We start from the raw sequence: 18,040 nt of genomic DNA, 5'->3' as shown, positions 1-18,040 counted from the left end.
GTCAGGCTAAGCCTCAGTTGTTACACAGATCCTCAACACTGACCGACAAGAACACAATGATATTACCACTGACAGTCTCTAATACCATTATTGGACTTTATAAATACACAGTATACAGAAAATCAACTTAAATAAGGCTACAATATAGACAATATAGACACATATATAAGGCGTTTTAAAGTTGTCCGTTTAGGATATGTCATTTTTGTAATAAAGACATTTTAATTAAGGAGTGCCTCGGTTATCAGAGAATTCTTTCTCTACACTGTCATATATATATATATATATATATATATATATATATATTATGTACTTTATTATGTCTTTCAATTCAAACACATTTAACACAATTATACTAATGGACAGTTCCTTTAAAGACATCATATTTTCCCCCAATAAATATTCCTTATTTTTCCTTCTACTTTTTTTTCTTTTGTGATAATACCAACACATACATATAAATAAAACAATAAATAAATATTAATAAAAATATAACATTCACATATATCAAACTCTTATAATGAATGACACATAATTCCTAATAGTTATTCAAGTAATATTATTTAAATATCAAATATTCAATATTAAATAAGTAAATAAATAAAATAACAAATAACTAGAAATAAAAGGGAAGGTTACATAAAAATGTAGTTAATGTAGGCCAATATATATTCCTTTATTTTATGGAATATTCTTTGATTTTAGAGTTGCACATATCTTTTCAAAATGTATACATTTGTTCTTAATTTAATGGTATCCTCTCCATAATGTACTTTAGAAACTAAATCTAACCACTCATTTAAAACTGGGGATTCTTGCTTTCTCAAAAAAAATATTGCATAAAAAGCTGTAATTCTCAGCATTCTAAATAAGTATATATCATCTTTATAAAGTAGCATAGGTCCTATACCCAAAACTATATTTTGTATCTTTATATATTTAATTTCTTTAAAAAAATCTTCCCTGAATTAGGCTACTTCTGTTCAATTTCTTTTTTTTATTAGAAGTATAAAATATATGAGTGTAATGAGCTAGAAGTTCACTGCAACATATCCAACATCCTAAAGAGAAATTATTATAATTAGAAGATATTTCTAGTGTTATAAAATATCGCATATTAATTTTCCAAGAAAAATGTATATTTTAGTCAGAATTATTGCGCTCCTATTTGGCGCGCATGCGCGCAGCAGCGCTCGTTCATAAAGATTAGCAGCAAAATGGATACATTTGCACGACTTTCTAACATTTACAGATGGAGAATATAACTGTAAAATGTAATTTTTGCACTGTGGGGGGGAAAAAAACATGTCACAAACGCGTAAAACAGCACAAAATATACGCTGTTTGATGGTGGATCGATTTGATCCACGATCGACCTCTAGGGCTGCTTCAGAAACGCGTGCACACGCAATTAGCTAGACTAGATAAACCTGGATCAAATTAGTGAGATTGCGTGAACTTCAATGACCTTTTATGGAACCACTTTAGCCCCAACTTATTTGTTAGGCTCATTCAAGTCCGGTTTTGGAGTTTAATCCCCGCTTTTCTAAGCTTCATTTATGGAACAGCCCCCAGGTCTAAAAATAATTCTTCATACTCCCTCACAACCATTCTTTGACAATCTGAGCCTGATGCATCTTAACATCGTCATCCTGGAATATGGCCATGATGTGTCTTCCTACATGGTTGCTTACAAAATGAAAAGCTACACACTCCATCAATTAGCGTTAGAAGAACTGTTGCCAAACATATAACATGCATGCTAGAAATATAATCATTGAAATAATGATCCAATCACACTCCAAACAGCAACTTTTTCTTTCTTGACTGGGCAGCAATAAAATCATAATAAAAATAAATAGGACTTAATAAACAACAACAGATAGGACTGGCTTTTCTGATAATTTTTTAAAAATATTTTCAATGAACTTTCTTTTTGCAAATAAAGTTTGTTCTATGGTTTGATTGGAAAGCCAGAGCTGGAGTACCGAGTTATCAGCAAAGGTATGTGTACCATTGATAAGATTTAGGCGGCTATAGCAGATAGGCCTATACTGTACCTGATATTCAGCATGAGCCCAATGAGTCTCTCAGATTGCCAGCGAGCAGACTCTTCTGAGACATTCTTTAGATGCTATACGATTTAATCAAATGGTGATCAAAGAATAAAAAAAAAACTCTGGTGTTAAAAAAAGGCAATCAATCAGTTCCCATCAGATGTGGAGATTAATTGGTCAAATTAGCATCTATCTAAATGGGATCAAATCAGCTCTGTTGGAAATAAATAAACTTTTCCTCATAAAAATCATGATATAGCTATTTAAAAGGCAATAAAGCAAAGAGATGCTTATACGTTTTTGAGTCAAGAATCTTGATATCTACCTGACCTTATCTATCGTATGCAATGAGCTCTCTACTAGACTTCTGTCCATCCATCAATCACTAGACTTACTTCACCAGAACAGGGGAAATGAGCGCTAGATCTATGTCAAAATGAGAAAAGACTGTCAACACTTTGTTAAATACTCATTCCAGTCCCCCATACTGAGACAGTGCCCTGCTACATCAAGCTCAGGCATGCCCAGGATGTGCATTGTCTCACTACCTTAAAACTTTAAACAAATTCACCAGCAATTGTTCTCTAAGGGGACTTAAGTCTATCCAGGATACAAAAGGTATGTACGCTCATCTTACCCAGAGGCTACAACTATTTTCTCCCTCAAGATATTCAAAGCATCCTCTCAAATATTTTTTTTTTGAGAATATTTGCTGTGGTGCCAGATTTGCTTTATTGAGTAAATCTTATTTGAGAACCAAGCAAAAATGTTAAAGGAACAAATATTTACAGTTATATTTAGTTACACAATGAGAAACAATTATATTTGCAGTTTAGGTTAGTCGTTCAGGGTTAAAATAAATAATAGCAATTAAATACGTTTTAAATAATTTATTTAAGTTAACATCCATTGGCTAACATCCAAATTAAAGCACCGTCTGCTGCGGTTTTAAAGCGCCCTCTATCGGTAATCATTAGCAAACTCCTCTGCCCTAAGCAAAAAAACCAACAAAAAAAAAAAACGATAAACGCCAGATATGAGGTAGCCTAATGATTAAAATACCGTAGATAAACAAAATCAAGAAAGGTTTTGACAACATTTTAATCTTACCCACCCACCAAACACTTCAATTAGATAAAAGTAAAAGGTACATCTAAAGGGTTAAACCTGGATTGCTAATATTTAATTATACACATTACATGATTTCAAGGCACTCTGGTCTAACACATTTAAATGTTTCTGTTTAGCTGTATTTGAGCCATGGATTTGTTTTGTTGAATAAAAGATGTATTGGGCAGCCAAAATAACAATTTACGGTGCACATGAGGGAAAAAAAAGAAGATAAAACCGATTTATACTTTTCACCAGACATGTCAACACATTTTAGGTCTCAGTGTTCCAACGCTCTTACATGTACACAGCTTAATAGGCACATGCACTTTTCCAGCTGTGAAAATGTCCTTTAGTATTTTGTGGTCTCTGGAAAAGACTCTGGGTTCTAATAAACTGAAATAATGTAATTATTAGAGTACAATAATAATGCATTTATCAATCAGCAATCCATTATTTTGAAATGTAAATGTGTTACTTTATTGTGAAATTTCACACGCATTAATGTCTGAAAATGCATACTTCTAAATCATGTTAGTTTTAGGGAACAAAATGTTGCTCAATCTGGATAGAAAAAAACTTGGCTGGAGTTACACATTGCTGCAAAACCACACATCTGGAAACTTTCTGATTCCCACCAGTAACTTTTTGGTAGGATTGTCAATGAACACATTTCTTAGAGGGCATAAGAGAGATCAAGAGTACCCCATTACTTAAGTATAATAAAGAAATGATACAAAAGATGGATACAAAAGAAATTATTTAATAGAATATAACACTTAACATGTATTTGTCATCTATTAAAAATGATTACATTGTTGGTCACAAATTAGCTATTTTTAATAACTGTTGTTATCTGGCAGTATGGCAGTCAAAGTTTACATTTTTCATGCTTTTTTTATTTACATAAAACAAAATGAGAAAAGATTGAGAACCAACAAAAAGCAACATAAAACAAACTATTTTCTACCATCTCGAAGATATTTCATGTTCAGTTATTCAGCTTTAATAACCACCCCTGTTTCCACCCCACCCACCTGAGCCACCTCTGAATCCCCTCCCTCCATATCCTCCACCCCCATTAGATCCTCTGTATCCACCAGATCCCCTGGACCCACCACCACCATACCCCCTGTATCCACCCCCACCAGCACCCCCACCCCCACGATAACCTCCTGATCCTCTGAAGCCGCCTCCACCACCCTGGTATCCTCCACCTCCTCTGTATCCTCCACCAGACCAAGATCCACCACCACCGCCACCTCTGTATCCTCCTCGGCCCCTGAACTCTTGGCCACCTCCAAAATCGGTACGGGCCATCTTGGGTGGACGTGGACCATCTCCAAAGCTGTAAAAACCAAAAGATAAGATGCGTTAAATTAATTGTGACATCTCAAGGTCAAAAGGGACCTTCCGCTTAATAGGTCACCTAAATGTATGGTTTCAATTATCTCACCGTTGGTTAGTGGCCATGAGGTTGATGCCTGCTGACGAGGGTCTAGACACAAGTCGAATGACGTTCAACAAGTGCTCGTTGGTGGGATCCAAATTTCGGATGTATTCCGGGTCTTTGGTCACCTCCACCACCAGGCCTTCCATTGCTGCCCTCAGAGCAGCCACACCAGCAGCTACATCATGGGGAATCTGCAATTTGAGCCTATAGAAGGAAGGAATATTCTTGATAATCAAGGAACACTTCTCTTTTGTTGATTTCCTTGCAAATATTTGGTTTGCTCCCAGAATTCCCGTCTCAAGAATCAAGGAGCGCTTTTTTTTGGTCCAGCTTCATGAGAAACATACCAATCATCAAGCTCAACAACTTCTCCATTGGATGTGATCTTCTTTGAGCCGAACAGAATGAGCTGAAGAGGACTAACAAGAGTCATTCCTTTTGCTGAGATGGCTCGAGTTCGGATCTGGAATTACAAAGTACAAGTATATTAGTATATTACAATATTACAAGTAGTGTTGTCAAAAATATCGATATTTCGATAAATATCGATACTGAAATATCTGAACGGTACCAATACTAATTTCCCGAAGTATCGATACTAGCCGAGCAGTCACTTTCACTTCTCTCAAAAGGCGCGTTGACAAACACCACACGTGACGCACTCGTCTCATTCGCTCTGGTTAAATAGCAAAAGTGAAGTGAATGGAAAGATGGCGAGGGCCGCGCCCCCGCGACCGACTTTGGTTGATTGATAAAGAACACCACGAGCGGGCATGTCGGAGAATAGCGCGGACACGCGTAAAAAACACACCGCGAGCGGGCATGTCGGAGTCGAAGAATAGCGTGGACACGCGCTACACGCCGCGAGCGGGCATGTCGGAGAATAGCGCGGACACGAGCTACACACCGCGAGCGGGCATGTCGGAGAATAGCGCGGACACGAGCTACACACCGCGAGCGGGCATGTCGGAGAATAGCGCGGACACGAGCTACACACCGCGAGCGGGCATGTCGGAGAATAGCGCGTAGGCCTACAGATTGTTTGACTATCAATAATCCCTCACATCACTCATTTTTTAAAATTATTGTATAGGTGAAAACAGACTTAAGGAACAGGCTCCAGGGGTATAGGCTACTATTTAGCAGCATGCTCAGCAGGGGTGTCACTAGGCCCTTTTTAGGGGGGCTTCAGCCTAAACTTCTGCCAAGCCCCCCTAAAAATGTGAGATTAATGTAGGCTACACAAATTCGTGTTCGCTTCAGTCTTGTTATAATCAGATTCAGCACGTTCTCAATCCACAGCTGCGCCGTGCAGAGAGCACGTCAGAAACAGAGGACAGGGTGTGTGTGTTCATTTGTGTGTTCATCTGAGCCTCATTGGTCTGTCACTGCTCGTCAATGTCAGAGACGACCAATCAAATCAAAGTAGGCGGGCTTTATGTTCACAGACGCTGCTGAGCGCGAATTTTAACAGTGCGAGTGCGACACGACCATTTTTTACAGTCTATGGACTCGACGCGTACGGTCAAGTGCGAGATAAGATGTAAGTAGCTAAACTTAACATTTCATATTTTACTTTTTTTAGGTCATAAATGTTAAACGAATGACAAAAAATAATCAGGCAAACTAATATAGTTTTGTCTAATTTCGCCATTTTGAACTGAAAATAGGCCTATTACACTCATGTAACTCATGTAATGTAATAATTAGTTTACAAGAAACATTAACAAAGCCGTTTTCATCATGTTAGGCACAAGATTAATAATGAATGTGTACATATTGAGAATATAATACAAATTGTAGCCTTAAGTAAATTAAAAAAGCTCAGCTTTAGGAGGGGAAGAGAAAGGGAGGAAGAGACTGAGAAAAAAAGGAAGAGTGATGGAGATGAGAAGAGAGGAGGTATTGACAAATAATCTGCCCACTGACATGGTTTTAAAGCTATTTCTTATCCTTTTTTTTTGGTCTTCAAACGTCTTGAAATGCACAAATCAGAAATAAAAAATTTGAACCCCCTACCAATCTCAAATTTAGGACCTCTGTGATTATAAAGCCCTGTCTACGGCCCTGTATTAGGCATAAGATCAATAATAAATGTGTAGCCTACATATTGTGAATGCAGTTAATAAACTTAATTACCTTTAGTAGCTTTCAGTAAATAAACGCGTCTGAGAAAATGATTCATAGGCAAAATCAACCTATCACCCTATGTTTACTTTCTTCACTGACAGACAAAAATGAAAAGCCTATATCAGTCAAAGCTCAGCTTTAGGAGGGGAAGAGACAGGGCAAGAGAAAAACAAAGAGAAAAAAAGTGATGCTGCTGATGAGGAGAGAAAAATTGTCAGCTGCCCACTATCCAAGTTTTTTGGCCTTCAGAACATCTTAAAATGCACATATGTAGATCAGAGAAATCAAAATTTTCTCGGGGAGACCCCGAACCCCCCTATTTGCCCTGCCTCACATTTGGGACCACAGTTATTATAAAACCGTGCCTTTGCATCGTAATGAAAATGGTTAATAGTGATCTTTAGATCCTAAACTAAAGTGTTACCTTTTTTTATAATTTGTTTAAAAATCATATTGGGGGCTTAGCCCCCCTAAAATGAAAATCCTAGTGACGCCCCTGATGCTCAGCATCAGGGGTGTTTGTTGTTTGGACAGACCTGCCCCCCACTGCTAAAAAAAAAATCCTCAAGGAAACACTGTAACTCTTCCCATTTGAACTTTTCTGAAATATTAACCAAGATGGCCTAGTATTGTTGTTGATAAGAGTCTGTGTTGTCTCGTTTTAATTCTTAAAGTTAAGATAATCTGACTGAGGAATCTTAGACAAGTAAATATTGTAACTGTGGTCAAATGTAAATTAACTGGTGCCTATTTAACTTTATTCAAAAATTATTATTTAATTCTGCAATTTTCCTTCATTAGCTATTATCATCAATTTGATTACACAGATATTAATTAAACTAAACAGGTAGACAATGGCATCTCTAAATTCAATAATGACATGCCTTTAACTGAAAAATGAATGTTTACTCTTATTATTAAACACTGACTCTCTATCCTCCAATTTGATACTGTTAAGTGCTTTTTTGTTACAGTATATTTTAATCTTTGATAACAGTAGGTAATAAAAATACATCATGTTAGCTCTGGTCCAATTAAAAAATATAAACAAATAGAACATTTTTGTTCATGTAAAATATACCTCATTGTCATGTTCTAGACTTGTTATATTTAGCTTTAAATTAAAAAAATACCCCCTTAATATTGTGCCAGTTTTTTCTCTGTGGTATCGAAAATGGTATCGAATATCGATATTTTTCAAGGTATCGTATCGAAGTTAGAAATTCTAGTATCGTGACAACACTAATTACAAGTATATTACAAACTATACTTGTGTCCTCCTATTTTTTCTTTAGAAGATTTAAACTACTGTTCACAAGTTTGGGGTATGCTGATTTGGTGCTCACGAAACATTTCACATTATTTATGTTATTATATACATTGAAAAGAGTTGTGCTGGCTTCATATTTTTGTGGAAACTATGACACATTATGTGATGAATAGAAAGTTAAAAACATTTATTTGAAATATATATTTTTCTAACAATATATGTATGTCACTTTTGATCAATTTAATCCATCTTCCTTGCTGATCAAATGTGTTAATTTCTTTGAAAAAAAAAAAATCTTAGACCCCAAACTTTTGAACTGTAGTGTGCAAATTTAAAAACATAAACATACTGAAGACTCATCTTGCACTACACAGTAGTTTGTCCAATCAAATGCTCTCTAGAATAAGAATGTCCCACCCCTTAATATCACCTGCAACTGACTAGCAAGTAGAAAAGTATGGCTCAAGTCTTGAGTCTAAATGAAGTAGAAACATAAAAAAAAAAAGTAGTTTCAAGCTAGACTTTAAAACCAACCTTTTCCCCAAAGACAAAAAAGGGAGATGGATACGTCATATCGTGGTTGCTGAAAGGACAGTTGACTGAGGATTTGTGAATGAGAGCATTTCGTCCCTCTGTGGTCAGGATCTTCCTTTTCTCTTTGTGGTAGCACACGTTGGGGTAAGAGCCAAACGTCAGCAGAGAGATCACCACATCCAAGTTATTGTCTGGTCCCACATTGTTAAACATCTGATTCAGGAGGCACTCTACAAGAAAAGGAGAAAATAAAAATAAAATTCAGAAACTCAAACAACATCTGTGGACTGTAATTAACAGCAGCACAACGCAGAAGTGCATTTAGAAGCATAGTTTAACCTTCAGGGAAGCCAACGTTAATAAGGATCTCCTTTAGCTGGACCTTGGCCTCCCAGGTCATCCTCAAAGTGGGCATGTTCAGCCTCTTGTGCTCACAAAACCTGATCTCTGCGTCCTCACCTCCCATCCTGATAAAATAGAATCTATTTCAATTGCGAATCCCTCAAGAAAAAAGAAAACATCAACAACACAAACACAATACTACATTTAGTACAATGCCCTCTGGACCCACCGGACTTCATCCCAGGCCTGGAAGACAGAGAGTAAAGCCACGTGATCTGAGAAACGTGTGCCCGCAAAGTTCCTATGAACAAAGCCGAGACGTTTTCCCTCGTTGATGAAGGGCTCTTGGAAACAGGTCGCTGCTGAGATGGTGCACACTGCATCTCCAACACTACAGCACAATCACACACATAAATGCAAGTAAATACAACAGGTGATGGGGAAGAACAGCTAATTAAAAAGTATAACAAAAAAATATTTATTATATAATAAGTTTATAAACACAGTACTATTCAGACGTTAGGGGTCAGTAGGATTCGTAAGAAATTAATACATGTATTCAGCACACATCAAAAGTGACAGTAAACAAGAGTTACAAAAGCTTTCTATTTTAAATAAATGCTTTTTTAAAACGTTCTAATCAGAATCCTAGAATTGTTTCCATTTAGCGGTTTTCAACTGTTTTCAACATCGATTATAATAAGACGTTTTTTTTTTATTGAGCAGCAAATCAGCATATTAGAATGATTTCTGAAGGATCATGTGACACTGAAGACTGGAGTAATGATTCTGAAAATACAGCTTTTCCATCACAGGAATAAATAATATTTTTAAATATATTTAAGTAGAAAACTATTTTAAATTGTAATCATATTTCACTATCACAATATTTACTGTATTTTTGATAAAATAAAGCAAGCCTTGGTGAACAAAGAGACTTATTTCAAAAACTTTATTGACCCCAAACTTTTGAAGAGTAGTGTACGCATGTACATGTGTAATATTTTTCCATCTTTTTTATTTTACTTTTCATTTTGGGGTTAATTACGACCTGACAGGTTTGTGAGAATCACCGATTTGATAAACAGCCAAGGTTGGATGAATAAACTTACTTAAAGATGCATCCCATGATCATCATCTTTCCCAGACGTGGTTCAATGGGCAGTTTGGCCAGAACACGTCCCAGTGGAGTCAGCTCATCATTACAGTCTAGAGCATCCAGCTCTGGGAAACAACAGAGGCTTGTTGGATTCGGTTCACTTCAACATAATTACCATAAAGACACTGAAGATGTACCTCTCAGTGTATGTTCAGCTTCAATAACGGCATCCAATGGAGGCGGCTCAATGGCTTTAGACAAGAAATTCCCGATGGCACCCAGTCTCAGTAGCTTAATGCTGAGGGCCACCTCATGCAGCGGTGTGCGGAAGATTTCTGGAGTCATATGGGTCTCCAGTCTGCATAACAATCATTGCAATCATCATTTCATATACAGTTTGAGGTAGCATTACAACTGAAAAATGACATTTCATACTTTTCAAAGCGAGCTCTGCTGCACAGGTGAAAGCAGAAGCCTGGTTTGACTCGGCCAGCTCGCCCCTTCCTCTGCTCAAGGTTGGTCTTGGAGGCCCACACTGTGGCGTAGTTTGTCATATTGTTGTGAGAAGTGAACAACTTCACTTTCTGCCTGAATGACACATATTTGGTATTTTAAAACCATTTGCGGACAAAACGGAGCATATAGAGAAGATAAATGTACATAAAAGAAAAATAGTTCATCTAAAAATAAAAATGTCATCATTTACACACCCTCATGTCATCCCAAACCTGTATGACTTTATATGTTCTGCTTTACAGAAATTATAATGTTGGCAACCAAACAGTTTTGGTTACCATTGACTTCCATTTTATGTACAAAAAATACTGAGACATCTCATAATATCTTAAGTCATACAGGTTTGGAATGACATGCAGGTGAGTAAATGACAGAGTTTTCATTTTTTGGGTGAACAATTTCTTTAATTAAAGGAGCTGCTTACTTGCAGGAGTCAAGGACAAAGACCACATCATTGATGGTGATGCTGGTCTCGGCGATGTTTGTGGATAAAATGACCTGTGGTGTGATAGAAAAAATTGCTTAAAAAAAATTAATACATCAATTCCTATACTGAACAATAAAACTTCTACAGACCTTAGTCACACCGTCAGGGACAGGCTCGAACACTCGTCTCTGTTCTTCCCTGGGGATTTGAGAGTGAAGGGGCAGGATTCGGTATTGATGACCGCCTTAGAAGGACACAATATTGAAGGAATCGCTATTAGTCATTTTAAGAAATTAGGGGATACAAGTCAATTCATCAGAAGGAAAGATTTCACTTGAGTGCGAGCAGAATATCATTAAATTACAGACCGAAGTGTGGGTTCATCTCCAGGTGTTTTTGCATGGAATAGATAAGGTTCCAGCCTGGGAGGAAGACTAGCACAGCCCCTGGGACTTCCAGCGTTTCAATGTACTTCAGCAAAGCCTCAATCAGCTCGAATGGAGTTTCCTTCTCATTCAGCTGAGACATGGCGCGCTTGGTCTCAGGACTATACTCAGGCCCACAGATGACATTACAGTTCACCTGTAGAAAACAGAAAGAGGCTCATTTAATTTACTGAAATCATCACGTAAAAGTTCATCTGAACACTGTTGTGGAGTATTTAATGTTAAGTTAGTTAAATGCAGCTGTTCATCAGCTATGTTTTTGAAATCAGTTTTAGTTGTACTTGTAAAATAATTAAATTCAAATAATGTAATGCTTTTGATTTTTTTTTAGGATTGCTGTCAAAAGAACAGGAATATTATATGTAATCTAAATTCATTCTTAATTTCCAGATACTATTTTAATAATTGATCTTAATAACTTTAATCAATGACTGCATAAAAGCCATATTTAATATTTGTCTTAAATACGTGTATTTTTCTCAGACAATATAATTGGGTAATAATATTAAATTTTTTTTGCACCTAATCTAAAAAAACAAAACCTACTTCTTCCTCTCCACCATCTTCATCTTTATCTTTTTTCTTTCGGTCCATTGGTGGTGGTACGAACTGAGTCATCTGAATGCAGTCTTCTAGGAAATACTCTGGAAATCGAAAAATACAAATTATAATCCATCAGGTTGTTGAAATGACTTCAACAGTGTTTTACAGTCAACATATTCTAAATTAATGCTCTATTATTGAGCAATGGGTTTCCAAACAACTTACATAGGAATATTTAATCCAATATGTGAGATGTTAGTATTGAAGAATTAAAAATACATTATAATACATAGCCTTGAGAAAACCTGCTTCTGACCTTGTACAGCATGTGCACGTCCATGCACCTCGATGACAGGACAGTTGAAAAAGTACTCCTTAAACATGGTGGTGTCAATGGTGGCAGACATGAGGATGACGCGCACATCAGGGTAAGCCTGGACCACATCTCTCAACACTACCAACAGGAAATCAGTCTGGACAGAAAAACACACTTGTGAATATAGTGGGACAGGACACCTCTGTCTGATATGGTATAGTAAGCTGATATGGTATGGTAACGACGGACTTACATTTAAGTCCCTCTCATGGATTTCATCCACAATCACATGACTGATGCCACGGATACCAGATTCCAGCTTCCTCAGCAAAACCCCTGTGAATTAAGACATTTTTAGCTATATCGCCCAGCTCTACGCAGTGTGCCGCAGTCAGAGATTAAGAAGTGGAACTTACCAACTGTGCAGAAGAGGATGCTGGCATGAGGTCTGGGCAGGACTGACTCAAAACGCACACTGTAGCCACAGCTTTTCCCAACCTCCTCTGCTCTCTCAAAAGATACACGTTCTGACACTGACACAGCACTGATCCGTCTCGGCTAGGAGGATGAACGGGCGCAGAAGCAAGTCACAAAACAGGTCTGTCTCCTCAAGGTGACCGAGCACACAAAATAATAAAGTATTTCAACACACTCACCTGTGTAACAACGATATTGCATTCAGATGCTCTGCCTCTTTGTATGAACTCATCCAAGATGTACTGAGGAACCTGAGTGGTCTTTCCACAGCCAGTGGCTCCACGAATGATGACCACTGGGCTATTGTGAATGGCGGCCATGATTTGCTCCTCAAAATTCTTGACTGGCAGTTGACTTCGATCCGCTAGAATCTGTAAAAAGAACATGTTGCTAGTTGATTTTACAATACTAACTCCATAAGAACAACTCCAAAAATTGTAGTCTATGTCAATATATATATATATATATAAACTCCTTTTGTATGATATAACGGGATAGGGGGGTATTAGTATGTTTGCTTTAAAAAATGTGAATTGCCTTTGAAGAAAATATTCAAAACATGTAAATGCCCTCAAAGCTATAATACCCAGACTACAAGCAAAACCCATAAAACTCAAATTTTTATTTCATGCAGTCTTTAAAGGGTGTTTTTAGCTCACTGTCTGCAGATCTTTGTCCTGCTCAAGTTGAAAGTTGAGCTCCTGTAGCAGGTCTGTGCTGATCTGTTCTGGGGTACACTGCAAACCAAAAAGAAGTACAATACGATTTCAGTTGGATGATGTATATAACACTAAATTCAATTGATTTCATTCGATTAAAAAAAAGTTCATTGGAGAACAGCAGACTCACAAATGCCAGCGGTCCTTCGTCGATGTTGGAGCTGGTCCAGGGGTTCCAGTTGATCTGCGGTGGAGACCACGGCACCACTCCTGCCATGCTCTGCCTTTGTGAGGGCTCAAAGTGAGCCAACTTCCCTTGCACCAGAGATACTGGACTGTTGGGGTCCTGAGGCTAAAACAGGACAAACAAAGTTGTTGGCACATACTCATATGTCACTAATAAGAAGTCATGCAGGTTTTCTGTCCAACACTTACAGGAGGAGGGATCTGGATGCCAAGTTCTTGCACAATACTGTGCAATTGCTGCTGTAAATCATCACTGAGATTCACTTCATATACATCCACCTGTCATAGCAACCCAGACAGGAAGTCAGAGGAGTCAATAAACACACACAGACCTCAAAGATAGTTGAACTGTGGTGTTAAACTCACACTTTCTCCCTCTTTCTTCTTGGTCAGTCCTGTGTAAGCCTCTATAACCCCCAAATGGTAAAGCTGACGGACAAGAGAAAGTGCACAAGACTGGGCCGCTAGCTTCTTTGTTGAGCCATGCTCACGGGCAAAAACCTCTAGAAAAGTAGGACAGCATTAGCAAGGACACAACTGCTGATTGTTGATGTGAAACTATTTGCCCTTGACCCTTATAGTTTAGTACATAGAAGGTTGCAAAGTATTCTGATACTTACTCCTACCAAGTTGTCTTACAAAGATTGTCATCTCAGCAATAAAACTCCTATAATAGAGCAAAATTTTAAATCAAGACATCCGAACATGACCACATTTAGCCCACAGATGTCTTTAACAATGTAGCAAAAACAAACTCCACAAACTGACCTCTGACAACCGGGCAGCACATGAGATCAAGAATGACATGTCAGCGCTGGGTCCGAACAACCCATCCTGAGCAGGTTTGTTTTTCTGCCAGACTTCTAAACAGGGAGTTATTCCTCTCAAGGGACTGGAGAACTCGACCCCTGATGGACGAGTGACATCAGAAATCACAACCAGACATTACTTTGCCTTTCCCACCTCTAAACCCAATCAATCGCATACTTTACCATGTGACCTCTTAGTGTAGCCTAAGTCATGTCACATGTTTTCCCCCATGTAAGGTTGTGATTTCTGGCATCTCTCTTGTCCTCCTTCACGATTACATACTACATGAGTAAATCTCACAAAAGCATGTCCAGGTCACATTTCACTCTAAATTCAAGTAAATATGATAAAATAATAACAACTAGATAAAAAATTGTCAAGGCAAACTTTGAAGTTGGCTTGAGAAAGACAGGCCAGAAAGTTTGAACGCTTGAAGTTTGAAGGTTTTCAGTTTAAAGTAGTTTGAATGTTTTGAAGGAAATACAGTCTATCAGAAAAACAGATATATAGATAGGTTTTTTTTAATGTTGCTAGCATGATTTAGCACATTGCTAACCAGTTGGGGGCATGATTATCATGTTTCTAGCATGATGTAACATGCTGCTAGCATGATTTAACACGCTGCTAGCGTGATTTAATTCATTGCTACCATGATTTAACACATTGCTAACATGTTGGTGACATGATTAACATGTTGCTAGCATGATTTATCATATTGCTAACACGATTTAGCATTTTGCTAGCATGATTTAACATGTTGCTAACAAGACTTAACATCTTGCTAGTATGTTGCTAGCATGATGAGCATGTTCCTAACATGATTTAACATCTTTAGTATTTATTATTATACATTTGAATAGATACAGTCTGATTGTTATTAATAACACTAATTGAGCCTATTTTTAGAACCACTTTTTTGTATTGTGATATTATGGCAAGTACATTATTTCTATACATTTTCCTTACTGTGATTCTTTTTTTTTTTTTTTTACTCTAAAGTGAAATATGACCTGGACATGTTCTTGACAAGTTTCGTGAGATTCACCCATAAGACATTGTTGATTTTGTAAGATAACATCCAAGATGAAGAGATGTCTTTTTGTTGTCTGAGATCTCCTTGAGGTTAGATGTACATCAAGGAGTTCTCTGTGATTGTTTCAGTCCAGCAGAAAAACAAACCCTTGATACATCACATTCAAAAGTATGCAAAGTATGATTTTTGAAGAGGCATATCGTTCAAAACATGTAGTTACAAATGAATATCTCTCTTAAACAGCAGGTGGGATGGGTAAAAACTAAGCTGTAAATGTCTGTATTTGATGGGAATGTTCTGACCTGTTGTGGTCAGGCCCCACTTGGCTGTACTTGTAGTCTGTTTGGTTTTTCTCCTTCTGAAAGAACTGGTTCAGACGGGCCTTCGCATTGTCCAGAGTCCAGTTCCCATGCAGGCCAGCGTTCAGATCAACTTCCTCTGATTCCAAGGTCTTGGGGAATAAGAAAAAGAAAAAAACTTAATTCTCAGAAACGTTCTATAATGGCAGTCATTAGACAGAAATCTGTCCTAAAAAAAAAATGAAGAGCTACCGCTTTGTCATCCTGTTCCTGTCTCTTGGAGTAATACTCCTGCAGGTTGGCTCCTCGCTCCCATTGGGCATTACCAAAACCAGAGTAGCCCAAACCGGTGACTCCAGGAACGGGTGCAGAAGGTGCAGAAGCTGCAGAAGGTTCTGAGACACAGGAAGAATTCAGTGTTAGAAATGGTTTCAGTCAACGTTTAATATGGTTTAAATAAAACTAGACAGTAAGCTAACTAGCCCATGCTGTTAGATGCCATAACTACACCAATCTGTGGGCAAAAAGCATCTTTCTCCAATAACAGCAATTTACATGTAGCTGTGTATTCTGACTAAATATTTAGAAAGCAACACCTAAAGCAGATACTTCATTACTTTATAGCAGACGTTATGTTTTAGTAACCGATTATTGGATTAATTTAACATCTCTCACCCGATTCCTTCTTCACAGCCAGATGTGGAGGTAGTGGACAGTTGGATGGGAGATTTCCAAACTCAACACCTTCTTCATTCCCTCCATTCCCTCCATCAGGTACACTGACCTGAAAATGATAAACATAAACTTCATAACACTCCCTCATAACACACCACAGATGAGCTGTGGTCAACATAGGCCTAGATGTGATACTGACCCCTAGAGCAGGAACTTCACCAGGACTTATTTCTTTCATCCGAACAAGATAATTGACAAAATCTCGGGCAGCATTGGACTGAGCATCCTTCTTGTTGGTGGAATTTCCCATGCCAATGTAATTGTAACCCTCCACACGCACCTTAGTGAAGAAACATGATTTAAAACAGGTCTCCAACAACAACAACAATAATATATATTTATATATACCGGTAGTACACAGATACACAGTATGGTATTAAAGGAATCTATCGATCTAGACATGTAGATGTGAATATGAATCATACAGTGTATATTTTATATAGAGGCCTCACCTCACACACGAATTTCTGTCTGTTTTTATTCCCAGCAGCTCGGATGTCATAGTTCGGAGTTATCTTCTTTTTTCCACACCAAGCATACAGAAAGTTCTTAATGTCCGCCATTGTTGACGGTCTGCGTGTGAATTAGATTAATATTAATAATACGATTTATCTTTTAAATTCGCAAAGATAACTTAACTCTGAACTGAGTGGAAGAGCGAATGCCAGGTTATATACAGTAACGTTAAGTTAACATACGGCAAGAATAACTCTATCTATCGATCTAGAGAAAACTAACTAAATAATGTGATAGTTAAAAGTTGAAACTGCAAGCACACGAAAAATAATAATACATTTAAAAGATAAACCTAAGCAGATTTCTTCGGCTATATTACAGGTAACTTAGTCTGCAGCAATGAATGGGCTAACATTAGTTAGCCCCCTACAGCCATCTCCACGCCAAATAAGAAAATTAATCTCAAATAAAAATATTAAGTAAAATAAAGATGAACTACTTTACGTTTGTAGCATACAAGAAAAAAAACCCAGCTCACGCAAATCCAAACAAGAAATACACGATATTCAGAGAAGTACGTATGTTACAGGACAATTAGCATTGCAGTAAACAACGCAGAACAGGAACAGGAAGAACCGGAAGTGACGCAGCTCTGAGAGCGTACTCAGCGTAGCCTAAAACCAGCAAAGAAATCCCTCCTGTCCTTGCAATGCAAATTCATCAAAATTTTAATCGAATGTTAGTCCCCATTTACTTGGCCCAATGAAGGTTAATTGTAGGTTTGACACAAAAATCCACATTATGCATAATAGTAATACTCCCGTAAAGTTAACTTCCCTGTATATTTATGCGTATTGTATATCCGTCGATTCTGCTGTCAGCACTGTTTTTTTTTGGTATATTGTTTATGTACATGTATGTATGTCTACATTGTATATGCGTACGTATATTGGATATCTACTGTATATTGTTTCTTGTGCAATGTCTTGACTACACACCTAAGATGTTCACACATTACCTGTAAATGCTGTAGTGAGTTTATTTTTTATCTTTCTCATAATATTTAGATGATATACATGTAT

The 18,040-nt window shown here is 37.4% G+C and overlaps 1 protein-coding gene across 1 annotated transcript; it reads right to left on the bottom strand.

Moving 5' to 3' along the window:
• Window positions 1-3,910: 3,910 nt before the first annotated feature.
• On the bottom strand, window positions 3,911-17,069 carry dhx9 (DEAH (Asp-Glu-Ala-His) box helicase 9). Its single transcript, XM_056236429.1, has 27 exons — window positions 16,955-17,069; window positions 16,642-16,782; window positions 16,443-16,551; window positions 16,020-16,162; window positions 15,771-15,919; window positions 14,246-14,292; window positions 13,992-14,128; window positions 13,815-13,904; window positions 13,570-13,731; window positions 13,380-13,457; window positions 12,900-13,091; window positions 12,660-12,801; window positions 12,497-12,579; window positions 12,244-12,400; window positions 11,931-12,028; window positions 11,307-11,520; window positions 11,088-11,182; window positions 10,936-11,009; window positions 10,431-10,583; window positions 10,193-10,353; window positions 10,009-10,120; window positions 9,126-9,287; window positions 8,894-9,021; window positions 8,555-8,784; window positions 4,968-5,083; window positions 4,624-4,824; window positions 3,911-4,515 (listed from the first exon to the last, which is right to left on the bottom strand). The coding sequence occupies exons 1-27, from the start codon at window positions 17,063-17,065 to the stop codon at window positions 4,173-4,175; spliced, it is 3,828 nt and encodes a 1,275-aa protein (XP_056092404.1). The 5' UTR covers window positions 17,066-17,069; the 3' UTR covers window positions 3,911-4,172.
• Between the last annotated feature and the right edge of the window lie 971 nt (window positions 17,070-18,040).

This window comes from Rhinichthys klamathensis, unplaced genomic scaffold (genome assembly GCF_029890125.1).
Source record: "Rhinichthys klamathensis goyatoka isolate OS25496 unplaced genomic scaffold, OSU_Roscu_1.1 h1tg000446l_1, whole genome shotgun sequence".
In the NCBI taxonomy this organism is placed as follows: domain Eukaryota; kingdom Metazoa; phylum Chordata; class Actinopteri; order Cypriniformes; family Leuciscidae; genus Rhinichthys; species Rhinichthys klamathensis.
This window is presented reverse-complemented; position numbering and strand designations above follow the sequence as displayed.